General features: G+C 47.7%; 1 protein-coding gene across 2 annotated transcripts in view; it reads right to left on the reverse strand.

Annotated features, from left to right (window-relative positions):
- The window catches only part of ptprna (protein tyrosine phosphatase receptor type Na), a 271,076-nt gene that overhangs the window by 29,187 nt on the left and 226,827 nt on the right, over nucleotides 1-15,062 (reverse strand). For both annotated transcript variants that reach the window (XM_072260998.1, XM_072260997.1), the window contains 3 exons: nucleotides 11,536-11,613; nucleotides 9,489-9,608; nucleotides 8,638-8,804 (listed from right to left, as the gene is read on the reverse strand). In XM_072260998.1, the coding sequence (XP_072117099.1) occupies nucleotides 8,638-8,804; nucleotides 9,489-9,608; nucleotides 11,536-11,613 (365 nt within the window). The remainder of the gene's footprint in view (nucleotides 1-8,637; nucleotides 8,805-9,488; nucleotides 9,609-11,535; nucleotides 11,614-15,062) is intronic.

The following is a 15,062-nucleotide window of genomic DNA, read 5'->3' on the forward strand; positions in this document are numbered from 1 at the left end:
TTATTCAAACACTAAGCCTCTATGGCTCTTTGGGGGCAGGAATCAGAGTCACCGAGTTACACAGCATCGAAGCAGGTTATTCAGTCCCCAACATGTCCATGCTGACTTAAGATCGTCCCGTTCAGCCAAGCTTGGTCCATTTCCCTCTAATTCTTTCCTATCCATGTACTTATCCTGATGTCTATGAAATGCTTTCTTGTCTCTGCTTCAACCACTTCCTTCATTCAATTCACACATTATCCTCTTGGTGACCAAGTTGCCCCTCAAGTCCCTTTTTGAATCATTCCCCACCCATTTTAAAACCATGTCCTTGAGTTGTTGGTTCCCTTTCCTTGGGGAAAAGACAGTGTGTGTTCACCCTACCTATGCTCCCTATAATTTTATACACCTCCATTATGTAACCCCCCACCCTCCAGTCTCCAACATTCCGGGCACTAAAGTCCTAACCCTGACCAACCTCTCCTATAACACAGGTGCTCAAGTCCTGGCAACATTCTTTAAAATCTCCCTTGCACTCTTTAGAATATAATGACATCTTTCCTATGAGAGTCACTATGCTAAGAACATCGAATATAGAACAGTATAACAAACTACAGGCAATCTGGCCCACGATGTTGTGCTGACCTTTAAAACTACTCCAAGATCAATTTAACCCTTCCCTCACATATAACCCTCCATTTTTCTATCATCCATGTTTCTTAAATGTCCCTAATCACTACACGAGGAATTCTGCAGATGCTGGAAATTCAAGCAACACACATCAAAGTTGCTGGTGAACACAGAAACATAGAAACATAGAAAATCGGTGCAGGAGTAGGCCATTCGGCCCTTCGAGCCTGCACCGCCATTTATTATGATCATGGCTGATCATCCAACTCAGAACACCGCCCCAGCCTTCCCTCCATACCCCCTGACCCCCGTAGCCACAAGGGCCATATCTAACTCCCTCTTAAATATAGCCAATGAACTGGCCTCAACTGTTTCCTGTGGCAGAGAATTCCACAGATTCACCACTCTCTGTGTGAAGAAGTTTTTCCTAATCTCAGTCCTAAAAGGCTTCCCCTCTATCCTCAAACTGTGACCCCTCGTTCTGGACTTCCCCAACATCGGTAACAATCTTCCTGCATCTCGCCTGTCCAATCCCTTTAGGATCTTATACGTTTCAATCAGATCCCCCCTCAATCTTCTAAATTCCAACGAGTACAAGCCCAGTTCATCCAGTCTTTCTTCATATGAAAGTCCTGCCATCCCAGGAATCAATCTGGTGAACCTTCTCTGTACTCCCTCTATGGCAAGGATGTCTCTCCTCAGATTAGGGGACCAAAACTGCACACAATACTCCAGGTGTGGTCTCACCAAGGCCTTGTACAACTGCAGTAGTACCTCCCTGCTCCTGTACTCAAATCCCCTCGCTATAAATGCCAGCATACCATTCGCCTTTTTCACCGCCTGCTGTACCTGCATGCCCACTTTCAATGACTGGTGTATAATGACACCCAGGTCTCGTTGCACCTCCCCTTTTCCTAATCGGCCACCATTCAGATAATAATCTGTTTTCCTATTTTTGCCACCAAAGTGGATAACTTCACATTTATCCACATTAAATTGCATCTGCCATGAATTTGCCCACTTACCCAACCTATCCAAGTCACCCTGCATCCTCTTAGCATCCTCCTCACAGCTAACACTGCCACCCAGCTTCGTGTCATCCGCAAACTTGGAGATGCTGCATTTAATTCCCTCATCCAAGTCATTAATATATATTGTAAACAACTGGGGTCCCAGCACTGAGCCTTGCGGTACCCCACTAGTCACCGCCTGCCATTCTGAAAAGGTCCCGTTTATTCCCACTCTTTGCTTCCTGTCTGCTAACCAACTCTCCACCCACATCAATACCTTACCCCCCATACTGTGTGCTTTAAGTTTGCACACTAATCTCCTGTGTGGGACCTTGTCAAAAGCCTTCTGAAAATCCAAATATACCACATCCACTGGTTCTCCCCTATCCACTCTACTAGTTACACCCTCAAAAAATTCTATGAGATTCGTCAGACATGATTTTCCTTTCACAAATCCATGCTGACTTTGTCCGATCATTTCACCGCTTTCCAAATGTGCTGTTATCACATCTTTGATAACTGACTCCAGCAGTTTCCCCACCACCGACGTTAGGCTAACCGGACTATAATTCCCTGGTTTCTCTCTCCCTCCTTTTTTAAAAAGTGGGGTTACATTAGCCACCCTCCAATTCTCAGGAACTAGTCCAGAATCTAACGAGTTTTGAAAAATTATCACTAATGCATCCACTATTTCTTGGGCTACTTCCTTAAGCACTCTGGGATGCAGACCATCTGGCCCTGGGGATTTATCTGCCTTCAATCCCTTCAATTTACCTAACACCACTTCCCTACTAACATGTATTTCGCTCAGTTCCTCCATCTCACTGGACCCTCTGGCCCCTACTATTTCTGGAAGATTATTTATGTCCTCCTTAGTGAAGACAGAACCAAAGTAATTATTCAATTGGTCCGCCATGTCCTTGCTCCCCATAATCAATTCACCTGTTTCTGTCTGCAGGGGACCTACATTTGTCTTAACCAGTCTTTTCCTTTTTACATATCTATAAAAGCTTTTACAGTCCATTTTTATGTTCCCTGCCAGTTTTCTCTCATAATCTTTTTTCCCCTTCCTAATTAAGCTCTTTGTCCTCCTCTGCTGAACTCTGAATTTCTCCCAGTCCTCAGGTGAGCCACTTTCTCTGGCTAATTTGTATGCTTCTTCTTTGGAATTGGTGAACGCAGCAGGCCAGGCAGCATCTGTAGGAAGAGGTGCAGTCGACGTTTCAGGCCGAGACCCTTCGTCAGGACTAACTGAAGGAAGAGTGAGTAAGGGATTTGAAAGTTGGAGGGGGAGGGGGAGATCCAAAATGATAGGAGAAGACAGGAGGGGGAGGGATGGAGCCAAGAGCTGGACAGTTGATTGGCAAAAGGGATATGAGAGGATCATGGGACAGGAGGTCCGGGAAGAAAGACAAGGGGGCGGGGGACCCAGAGGATGGGCAAGGGGTATAGTCAGAGGGACAGAGGGAGAAAAAGGAGAGTGAGAGAAAGAATGTGTGTATAAAAATAAGTAACAGATGGGGTACGAGGGGGAGGTGGGGCATTAGCGGAAGTTAGAGAAGTCGATGTTCATGCCATCACGTTGAAGGCTACCCAGACGGAATATATGGTGTTGTTCCTCCAACCTGAGTGTGGCTTCATCTTTACAGTAGAGGAGGCCGTGGATAGACATGTCAGAATGGGAATGGGACGTGGAATTAAAATGTGTGGCCACTGGGAGATCCTGCTTTCTCTGGCGGACAGAGCGTAGATGTTCAGCAAAGCGGTCTCCCAGTCTGCGTCGGGTCTCGCCAATATATAGAAGGCCACATCGGGAGCACCGGACGCAGTATATCACCCCAGCCAACTCACAGGTGAAGTGTCGCCTCACCTGAATGAACTGTTTGGGGCCCTGAATGGTGGTGAGGGAGGAAGTGTAAGGGCATGTGTAGCACTTGTTCCGCTTACACGGATAAGTGCCAGGAGGGAGATCAGTGGGGAGGGATGGGGGGGACGAATGGACAAGGGAGTTGCGTAGGGAGCGATCCCTGCGGAATGCAGAGAGAAGGGGGGAGGGAAAGATGTGCTTAGTGGTGGGATCCCGTTGGAGGTGGCGGAAGTTACGGAGAATAATATGTTGGACCCGGAGGCTGGTGGGGTGGTAGGTGAGGACCAGGGGAACCCTATTCCTAGTGGGGTGACAGGAGGATGGAGTGAGAGCAGATGTACGTGAAATGGGGGAGATGCGTTTGAGAGCAGAGTTGATGGTGGAGGAAGGGAAGCCCCTTTCTTTAAAAAAGGACATCTCCCTCATCCTAGAATGAAAAGCCTCATCCTGAGAGCAGATGCGGCGGAGACGGAGGAATTGCAAGAAGGGGATGGCGTTTTTGCAAGAGACAGGGTGAGAAGAGGAATAGTCCAGATAGCTGTGAGAGTCAGTAGGCTTATAGTAGACATCAGTGGATAAGCTGTCTCCAGAAACAGAGACAGAAAGATCTAGAAAGGGGAGGGAGGTGTCGGAAATGGACCAGGTAAACTTGAGGGCAGGGTGAAAGTTGGAGGCAAAGTTAATAAAGTCAACGAGCTCTGCATGTGTGCAGGAAGCAGCGCCAATGCAGTCGTCAATGTAGCAAAGGAAAAGTGGGGGACAGATACCAGAATAGGCATGGAACATAGATTGTTCCACAAAGCCAACAAAAAGGCAGGCATAGCTAGGACCCATATGGGTGCCCATAGCTACACCTTTAGTTTGGAGGAAGTGGGAGGAGCCAAAGGAGAAATTATTAAGAGTAAGGACTAATTCCGCTAGACGGAGCAGAGTGGTGGTAGAGGGGAACTGATTAGGTCTGGAATCCAAAAAGATCCCACCACCAAGCACATCTTTCCCTCCCCCCCCATGCATTCCGCAGGGATTGCTCCCTATGCAACTCCCTTGTCCATTCGTCCCCCCCCATCCCTCCCCACTGATCTCCCTCCTGGCACTTACCCGTGTAAGCGGAACAAGTGCTACACATGCCCTTACACTTTCTCCCTTACCACCATTCAGGGCCCCAAACAGTCCTTCCAGGTGAGGCGACACCTCACCTGTGAGTCGGCTGGGGTGATATACCGCGTCCGGTGCTCCCGATGTGGCCTTCTATATATTGGCGAGACCCGACGCAGACTGGAAGACCGCTTTGCTGAACATCTACGCTCTGTCTGCCAGAGAAAGCAGGATCTCCCAGTGGCCACACATTTTAATTCCACGTCCCATTCCCATTCTGACATGTCTATCCACGGCCTCCTCTACTGTAAAGATGAAGCCACACTCAGGTTGGAGGAACAACACCTTATATTCCGTCTGGGTAGCCTCCAACCTGATGGCATGAACATCGACTTCTCTAACTTCCGCTAACGCCCCACCTCCCCCTCGTACCCCATCTGTTACTTATTTTTATACACACATTCTTTCTCTCACTCTCCTTTTTCTCCCTCTGTCCCTCTGAATATACCCCTTGCCCATCCTCTGGGTCTCCCCCACCCCCCGTCTTTCTTCCCGGACCTCCTGTCCCATGATCCTCTCGTATCCCTTATGCCTATCACCTGTCCAGCTCTTGGCTCCATCCCTCCCCCTCCTGTCTTCTCCTATCATTTTGGATCTCCCCCTTCCCCTCCCACTTTCAAATCTCTTACTAACTCTTCCTTCAGTTCGTCCTGACGAAGGGTCTCAGCCTGAAACGTCGACTGTACCTCTTCCTAGAGATGCTGCCTGGCCTGCTGCTTTAACCAGCAACTTTTATGTGTGTTGAGAGAAAAAGAATGTGTGTATATAAATAAATTACAGATGGGGTACGAGGGGGAGGTGGGGCATTAGCAGAAGTTTGAAAACATCCCCTTCTCGCAATTCCTCCATCTCCGCCGCATCTGCTTTCAGGATTAGGCTTTTCATTCCAGGACGAGGGAGATGTCCTCCTTTTTTAAAGAAAGGAGCTTCCCTTCCTTCACCATCAATTTTGCTTTCAAACACATCTCCCCCATTTCACGCACATCTGCTCTCACTCCATTCTCCCGCCACCCCACTAGGAATAGGGTTCCCCTTGTCCTCACCTACCACCCCACCAGTCTCCAGGTCCAACATATTATTCTCCGTAACTTGCGCCACCTCCAACGGGATCCCACCACTAAGCACATCTCTCCCTCCCCGCCTCTCTGCTTTCCGCAGGGATCGCTCCCTACGCGACTCCCTTGTCCATTCGTCCACCCCACCGATCTCCCTCCTGGCACTTATCCTTGTAAGCGGAACAAGTGCTACACATGCCCTTACACTTCCTCCCTTACCACCATTCAAGGCCCCAGACAGTCCTTCCAGGTGAGGCGACACTTCACCTGTGAGTTGGCTGGGGTGATATACTGTGTCCGGTGCTCCCGATGTGGCCTTCTATATATTGGCAAGACCCGACGCAGACTGGGAGATCATTTCGCTGAACACCTATGCTCTGTCCGCCAGAGAAAGCAGGATATCCCAGTGGCCACACATTTTAATTCCATGTCCCATTCCCATTCTGATATGTCTATCCACGGCCTCCCCTACTATAAAGATGAAGCCACACTCAGGTTGGAGGAACAACACCTTATATTCCATCTGGGTAGCCTCCAACCTGATGGCATGAACTTCTCAAACTTCTGCTAATGCCCCACCTCCCCCTCATACCCCACCCGTTATTTATTTATATACACACATTCTTTTTCTCTCTCTCTTTTTTCTCCCTCTGTCCCTCTGACTATACCCCTTGCCCATCCTCTGGATTTCCCCCCTCCCCTTTTTCCTTCTCCCTGGGCCTCCTGTCCCATGATCCTCTCGTATCCCTTTTGCCAATCACCTGTCCAGCTCTTGGCTCCATCCCTCCCCCTCCTGTCTTCTCCTATCATTTTGGATCTCCCCCTCCCCCTCCCACTTTCAAAACTCTTACTCACTCTTTCTTCAGTTAGTCCTGACGAAGGGTCTCGGCCTGAAACATCGACTGTACCTCTTCCTAGAGATGCTGCCTGGCCTGCTGCGTTCACCAGCAACTTTGATGTGTGTTGTCCCTAATGCATCTGCCTTTACCATCACCCTCGGCAGGGTGTTCCACACACCCACCACTCTTTATATAAAGCACTTACCTCTGACATCCCCTTTACTTTCCTCCAATCACCTTAAAATCATGCCTTCTTGTATTAGCCATTTCCAGTCTCTGGTTATCTATTCAATCAGCTTGATAACCTCCATCATGTCACCTCTCACCTTCCTTCCCTCCAAAGTCTTAGCTCGCTTAACCTATCTTCACAAGACATGCTCTCTCATCCAAGCAGCGTCCTGGTAAATCTCCTCTGCACCCTCTCACCTGTGAGGATAGGTTGAGTGAGCTCGGGTTTTTCTCGTTGGAGTGAAGGAGGATGAGAGGTGACTTGATGGAGGTGTACAAAATAATAAGACAGCGTGGACAGCCAGAGGCTTTTTCTCCCAGAGTGGAAATGGCTAATAGGAAGGGGTATAATTTTAAGGTGATTGGAGGAAAGTATAGGAGGGATGTCAGAGGTCAGTTTTTAACACAGAATGCTGAGTGCATGGTATGCACTGTCGGAGGTGCTGATGAAGTCAGATACATCAGGGGCATTTAAGAGACTTTTGGATAGGCACATTGATAATACCAAATTGGAGGTGTATGTGGGAGGGAAGGGTTAGACTGACATTGAGTCAGTTGGCACAACATTGTGGGCTGAAGAGCCTGTACTGTTCCATGTTCTGTGTTGTAACTCCCACCCCACCTAGCCTTGCTCGGGGAGAAAGCACCAGCCACACAAGGTGCAGGGACGCAAGATGGAGAGCTGGTTCCACCACTGCTTTGTGTGGTACGCACGGCTACCAATGATCACTTTTGTGACTATGCAACTGGATTTGACATTACTAGCTGCAAATCACAAAAATGACACTGGGAACCATCAGGAAGGAGCGACACGGTGACAGCCATCACAGGGTTAATGAAACGCTGGTTAAAGAGGGAGGAAGGAGAGGTTAGGCAGACAGATTAAAGCTCCTCGTTGGCGAACACACATGCCGGTTAGTTCCTAACCAGGACCAGTCACTGCTTTTTCAGTGGGAGAGAGGGTATTAACCAGATGCTTTGAACAGCGATAATCGAGCCAATCAGGCAACCCCAGACATCAACAAGAGAAAATCTGCAGACCCTGGAAATCCAGGCAACACACACAAAATGCTGGAAGAACTCAGCAGGTCATCACAGATGCTGCCTGGCCTGCTGAGTTCCTCCAGCATTTTGTGTGAATCCCAGACACCAAATGGATATTAGCTTTTTGAACGCTTTTGGGGGAAAGACACTGTGACTCCTGTCTAGCACAAAGGGTTGGGTGAAATGCTGAAATCTTGTTTCCTCTCCCTACTGATATTGTTAGTTAAACTGATTCATAGGGCAAGGCAGGCCCAATGAAATCCTGCCACTGAGTCAGGAGATGGTTAGTTCAAGTATCTGGGACTTGGAAAACCAACATTGACTGCAGGCAGTCTGCAGCCCAGCCTGTTAAACAGCCCCAGGCAGGAGCACTATAGATTAGATGTGATAACATGGTGAAGCTTCCTCTACACTGTCCCACCAGACACAGAGTAGAGCTCCCTCTGACCTGTCCCATCACACTCTCCCAGGGCAGGAACAGCACGTGTGAGATACAAAACAAATTGTAGAGTTTTTCGAACTTGTGTGTAGGTTGGAATAATTTTCAGATTGTTTGGATGTAAGTTACTATACAGAACTGACTCTTCATGATGGGTCAGTGCAGAGGGAGTTTGACTCCTCATCTTATGAGGAGGTGCCCCTGAAGTTGGTCTGGTCCACGCTCAGTTTGGAGGCTATCTGTAGTCTAGTAACTACACTGACGATTGATATGGTTACTTTGTTTGAGAAAGGGTGACCACGGTCTGCCATCTATGCTGGTCTACGTCTGAGGGTGATACCCACCACCTTTCGTCCCAGTGCCCTCGAACCCCGGCTCCCACGCTCCATACCTCCGGAAGTCCAGCAGTGGGCGGGTGGAGGAAGGGATTCCCTCGGCAGGCCAGCTGAGGAAGTGGAATTGGGTGAGCGTACGCGTCTCCTGCGACTGCAGGTTCTTGAGGTAGAAACTGCGCACGAGGAAGTCCTCACACCAGATGTGCTCGGAGACCAGGTTCACCTGCAGGGTAGAGGGGAAGGATTAAAGTGCAGAGATGTGGGGAGCCACAGCCGGTGAAGTGGATGGGGTGAGGGTAAGATCACCCCAGCCCAGGTTGCACAGTGTGAACAAGTGTACTGCATGCCTAACTCAGCTTAGTCTGCATAGCGCAATCCCAGAGACTGCACAATGCGATCCCATCTTATTCTGCACAGTGATCCCATCTTAGTCTGTACAGTGTGATCCCATCTCAGACAGCAGTTCGATCCCCTTATTCTGCACAGTGATCCCATCTAAGTCTGTACAGTGTGATCCCACCTCACTCTTTGCTCAGTGTAATCCCACCTTAGTCTACACAGTGCAATCCCATCTCAGACAGCAGAGTGCGATCCCATCTTATTCTGCACAGTGCAATCTCAGTTTATAGCACAGTGCGATGCCACCTCACCGTCCGCACAGATCCCATCTTAGTCTACACAGTGCAATCCCACTTCACCATCTGCACAGTGCGATCCCACCGCTCTGCCCAGACACTGTCATCCCAGCTTTGTGCTCAAACGCTGCAATCCATAAGACAATAAAACATAGGAGCAGAATTAGGCTATTCGGCCCATTGTATCTACTGCGATGGGATCTTGGTCGACTCCCCTGTCTGTGGCAGGTGCCCACCCCCATTACCGACAACCCCACACTGGGCTGACCCACCTCGTAGATGTGGTAGAGGGAGGAGCCCTCATCCGGCCAGTAGCGGTCGCAGTGCCTGACACTGTCCTCCACCAGAGGGGTCAGCATGACGATCACCGTACAGCCATTCTCCCAGACCATCTGGAACAGGACAGACCCACCATCAGTGGGGCGGAGACATTTGTCTGCTTGGAGTAAGGCCGTGCCCCCCCCCCCCCGTGCATACAATCGATACGACACAGAGTTTGGAAATTAGTGCGTCCAGTCTGTGGGTGGGCGGGTGCACATTTAAATTCCTGTGTCAGTCGCTGTAAATTACTTCCTTTAACTTATCAGAAGATCTGCACTGGGACCAGTGAATAAGTACCATCACAGAGAATGCTTGAATGCACCGCTACTTGTTTGCATCTTTTCAGCATGTCATCTGAGACTCTGACAAACTGCTGTAGATGCAAAGTGGTCCCCAACTGGTTGCATCTCAGCCTGCTATGGAAGCACCAATGCCCAGGAATGGAAAAGCCTACAAAAGTGGTGGATATATCCCAGTGCATCACAGGGAAGGCCCTCCCAGCCACTGAGCACATTTGCATGCAGCGCTGCTACAAGAGACCAGTGCCCACCATCCAGGCCATATTTTCTTCTCGTTGCTGAAATTAGAGAGGAGGTACAGGAGGTTTAGGTTCCACACCACCAGGTTCAGGAACAGTTACTACCCTATAGACATCAAGCTCCTGACCAGAATGGTGTAGCAACAGCTTTGCTCTGGACTAACGGAACCTGCAGAGAGAAATAAACACTGCCTCGTCAAGCTCATCACTTTCTTCCTCCAGTCCACCTTCATGGTGCATTCCTCACGAAGGTTAACACTATTGCCAAGGACGCCTGCCACACTGGCTAGTTTCTTTTCTCTCTTCTACCTTCTGGGAGAAGATACAGGAGCCTAAAAGTCCAGATGAGGTGACCAGATTCAAGAACAGCTTCTTTCCCACTGCTGTGATCCAGTAACCTCTCTCACAGGCCCTCCCCAGTGAACATGGAACATTATGGCACAGTACAGGCCCTTTGGCCCACAAAGTTGTACCTACTCAAGATCAATCCAACCCTTCACTCCCTTATAGCCCTCCATTTTTCTATCATCTATGTGCCTAACAAAGAGTTTCTTAAATGCCCCTAATGTACCTGTCTCTACCACCGCTCCTGGCAGGGCACTGCACACACCCACCACTCTGTGTAAAATACTCACCTCTGACACACACCCTACTCTTTCCTCTAGTCACCTTAAAGGGATGTCCTCTGGTATTAGCCATTGCCGTCTTGGGAGAGAGGTGCTGCCACATTCTTGAACCCTTAATTTGACCTTTTCTATTGTTGTCACTTTATCAGAATCAGCTTTATTTTCACTGTCTTATATTTGTTTTGTAGTTTTGTGACAGCGGTACAGTACAAAGACACAAAATTACTGTAAAATACAAGATAAATAGTGCAAAAAAAATGCAATTCTTTATACATTACCTCAGGTTGCATTACTAGACTGTACTATGCTATGTTTTGTGCTTGTCTCTGTATTTTTTTACCATAAGTATTACGTAAGTCATAGGGGGAGAATTAGGCCCATCGAAAAAGTGACTGTTGTCTGCCTGCCACGGTGGAAGGAGTGATAACTGTCTCTCCCTTGTTAGTGAGAGCGAGAGGGAGCCTGTGGGACGTCAAAACCTTGGAGAGAACAGTTAGTTTTTGATGAACTGTAGACCATGGTCTCTCTTTGGGGGCTTTGCTGTTGTTTGTATGGGGGTGGTGGGAACGTTGATGCTTTATGCTACAATAATTGGGGCACGGGGAGGGGGAGAGTTGATGCTGTGTGTGGGAGGGGCAGAGGGCTTTGGGGTTCTTATGTCTTTGCTCTGTCATTCATTCTTTAGAGCTTTTTCTTCAGTTTGGAGGATGTGTGCGGAGACTAAGAATTTCAGGTTGTATCTTGTATCCATTCTCTGATATTGAATGGAACTACTGAACTACTGGATGTGACAACAAACTGAAATAAACCCGAAGTTCTGCAGAATCAACTCACCTGCCAGAAGTCGGGGATGGTGTGCGAGAGGGGTCCTTGGGTAGCGATGTAGGCAGGCATTCTGGGGTCATGGTCGATCTGCAGGGGAGCATGGAACACAGAGTACCAGTGCAGATGTAAAGATCCAGCCGAAGGTACAGAATCAGATTTATTATCACTGACATACGCCATGAAATTTGTTGTTTTGTGGCAGCAGTACAGTGCATGACATAAAAACACTGTAAATTACAATAAGGAATATATATATAAGAAAAATTTAAATTAAATGTTATAATGTGTATAAAAAGAGAGCAAAAATAGTGAAGTAGGGTTTATGGACTGTTCAGAAATCTGATGGTGGACAGGAAGAAGCTGTTCCTAAAATGTTGAGTGTGTGTCTTTGGGCTCACGTACCTCCTCCTTGATGGTGGCACGAAGAAGACGGTGATGGGGAGGGGGTTTTAATGATGGATGCCACCTTTCTGAGGCAACAACCCTTGCTGCTGAAGAGGCTAGTACCCATGATGGAGCTGGAAGAGTTCTGCAGCTCTTTCCGATCCTGTGCAGTGGCTCTTTCATACCAGGTGGTGAAGCAATGTTAAAATGCTCTCCACGGTACATTTGTAGAAATTTGCTCAGGTCAGCCACTGTTTGCTTTCATCCCCCCCGCCCCCATCCTTGAACCATGATTGCACATCAGATACCACACAGGACATTCGTTGAGTCCTGCCGCTGTTCCATTGCCTCTCTCCCTGCTCATGTCACACTGTTTAGAATCAAGATGCAAATTTACTTATCACACGTACATCAAAACATACACTGAAGTGCTGTTTGTGTATAGACCGGCACACACAAGGTGTGCTGGAGGGCAGTCCACAACTGATGCCATACATTCCAGTGCCAACATAGCATGCCTGCACAGAAACAGGCCTTTCAGCCCATCTAGTCCGTGCTGAACCATTAACCTGCCTAGCACCATCAACCTGCACCCAGATCATAGTCCTCCATACTTCTCCCATCCATGCACGTATCCAAATTTATCTTAAATGATGGAATCAACTCTGCAGCCACCATTTGTGCAAACAGCTTGTTCCACACTCTCACCACCCTCTGACTGAAGATCCCCTATGTGTCCCTTAAGCTTTTCACCTTTCACCCTTAACCCATGACCTCTGGTTGTCATCTCACCCAACCTCAGTGGAAAGAGCCTGCTTGCATTTACCCTATCTATAACCCTCAAATTTCTGTGTACCTCTATCAAATCTCCCCTCATTCTCCTACACTACAGGGAATAAATTTCTAACCTATTCAGTCCTTCCCTACAACTCAGGCCCTCAAGTCCTAGCAACATCTTTGTAAATTTTCTCTGCACTCTTTCAATCTTATTTCTATCATTCCTGCAGGCTGGTGACCAAAGCTGGACCAATACTCAATGACTATCATCTAGCGGCAGTCACGTCTACCGCAATGAAGTGGTTTGAGAGGTTGCTCAATCAACTCCTGCCTAAACAAGACATGGACCTGCTGGAATTTGCCTATTGCAACAATAGGTCTACAGTGGATGTGATCTCACTGGCTCTCCATTTGGACAATAGTAATGCTCACGTCAGGCTGCTGTTCATTGACTACAGCTCAGCATTCAACACAATCATACCCTCACTTCTAATCATAAAGCTCCAGAACTTGGGGGCCTCTATATACCTCCTCTGAAACTAACTCACAGGGAGACCACAGTCTGTGTGGATTGGAAGTAAAATCTTCTCACTGACAACCAACATTGACGTTTAGCCCACCGCTTTACTCTCTCTACAATTACAACTGAGCGGCTAAGCACAGCTCAAACACCATCTTAAAATTTGCCGACAACGTGACTATTGTTGGCGGAAAGTCTGATGGTGACGAGGTGGTGTACAGGAGTGAAATAGATTGGCTGGGTGAATGCTGTCGGACCAACAACCTTGCACTCAACATAAGATCAAGGAATTGATTGTGGACTTCAGGAAGAGGAAGTTGAGGGAACACACTCCAATCCTCATTGAGGGATCAGAAGTGGAAAGGGTGAACAGTTTCTAGTTCCTGGGTGTCAACATCTCTGAGGATCTACCCTGGGCCCAACATATTGATGTGATTGCCAAGAAGGCATGACACTGGCTTTATTTCATTAGGAGATTGAGGAAAATTGGTATGTCACCAAAGGCACTCACAAATTTCTACAGATGTACCATTTGGAGCATTCTAACTGGATGCATCACTGTCTGGTATGGAGCAGCCACTGCACAGGATCGGAAAAAGCTGTAAAAGTTGAAAACTCAGCCAACTCCTTCATGAGCGTTAGCTTTCCCAACACTGAGGACAGCTTCAAAAGGCAATGCCTGAAAAAGATGGCGATCATCATTAAGGACCCCCATCACCTGGGACATGCCCCCTTCTCATTGCTACCATCAAGCAGCAGGTATGTATATATATTGCAATGAGCTGCTGCCACAACATAATAAATTTCACAATACATGTCAATGATATTAAACCTGATTCTGAAATTAGGCCTCATCAATGTCTTATACAACTTCAACATAACATCCCATCTCCTGTACTCATTACATGGGTTTATGAAGGCCAGTGTGCCAAAAGCTTTCTTTATGACCCTATCTACCTGTGAGACCACTTTTAAGGAATTATGGGCCTGCATTCCCAGACCCTTCTGTTCCACCACACTCCTCAGAGCCCTTCTGCTCACCGGGTACGACCTATCCTGGTTAGTCCTCCCAAAGTCCAACACTTCACACTTATCTACATTATATTCCATCCGCATTTTTCAGCCCATATTTCCAGCTGGTCCAGATCCTGCTGCAAGCTTCCTCACTGTCCACTATACCCCCAATGTTGGTGTCATCTGCAAATTTGCTGATCCAATTTGCCACAGTATCATCCAGTCATTGGAACAGATAACAAATAACAATGGACCCAGCACCAACCCCTGTGGCACACCACTAGTCACAGGCCTCCAGTCACTTTCTGCCTTCTTCCATGAAGCCAATGTCCAACTTGAATTACTACCTCATGTTGAATGCCAAGCGATTGATCTTTCTTGATCAACCTCCCATGCGGGACCTTGTCAAGTGCCTTGCTAAAGTTAATGTAGATAACATCCACTACTTGTCTTCATTAATTTTTCTGGTGATTTCTTCAAAAAACTCTTATAAGATTGGTTAGACACGACTTACAGCGCACAAAACCCTGTTGACTATCCCTAATTAATCCCTGTCTATCCAAATACTTATATATTCGGTCCCTTAAAATAACTTCCAATAACTTTTCCACTACTGAGTTCAGGCCCACTGGTCTATAATCTCCTGGCTTATTCTTAGAGCCTTTCTTAAACAGTGGAACAACATTAGCTATCCTCCAATCCTCTGGCACCTCACCAAAGGCTAGGGATGTTTTAAATATCTTCTGGCGCCCTGCAGTTTCTGTACTGGCTTCCCATAGGGTCTGAGGAAACAAATTGTCAGGTCCTGGGGATTTATCTACCCCAGTTTGCCTCAATACAG

Source organism: Mobula birostris, chromosome 6 (assembly GCF_030028105.1).
Source record: "Mobula birostris isolate sMobBir1 chromosome 6, sMobBir1.hap1, whole genome shotgun sequence".
Classification (NCBI taxonomy): domain Eukaryota; kingdom Metazoa; phylum Chordata; class Chondrichthyes; order Myliobatiformes; family Myliobatidae; genus Mobula; species Mobula birostris.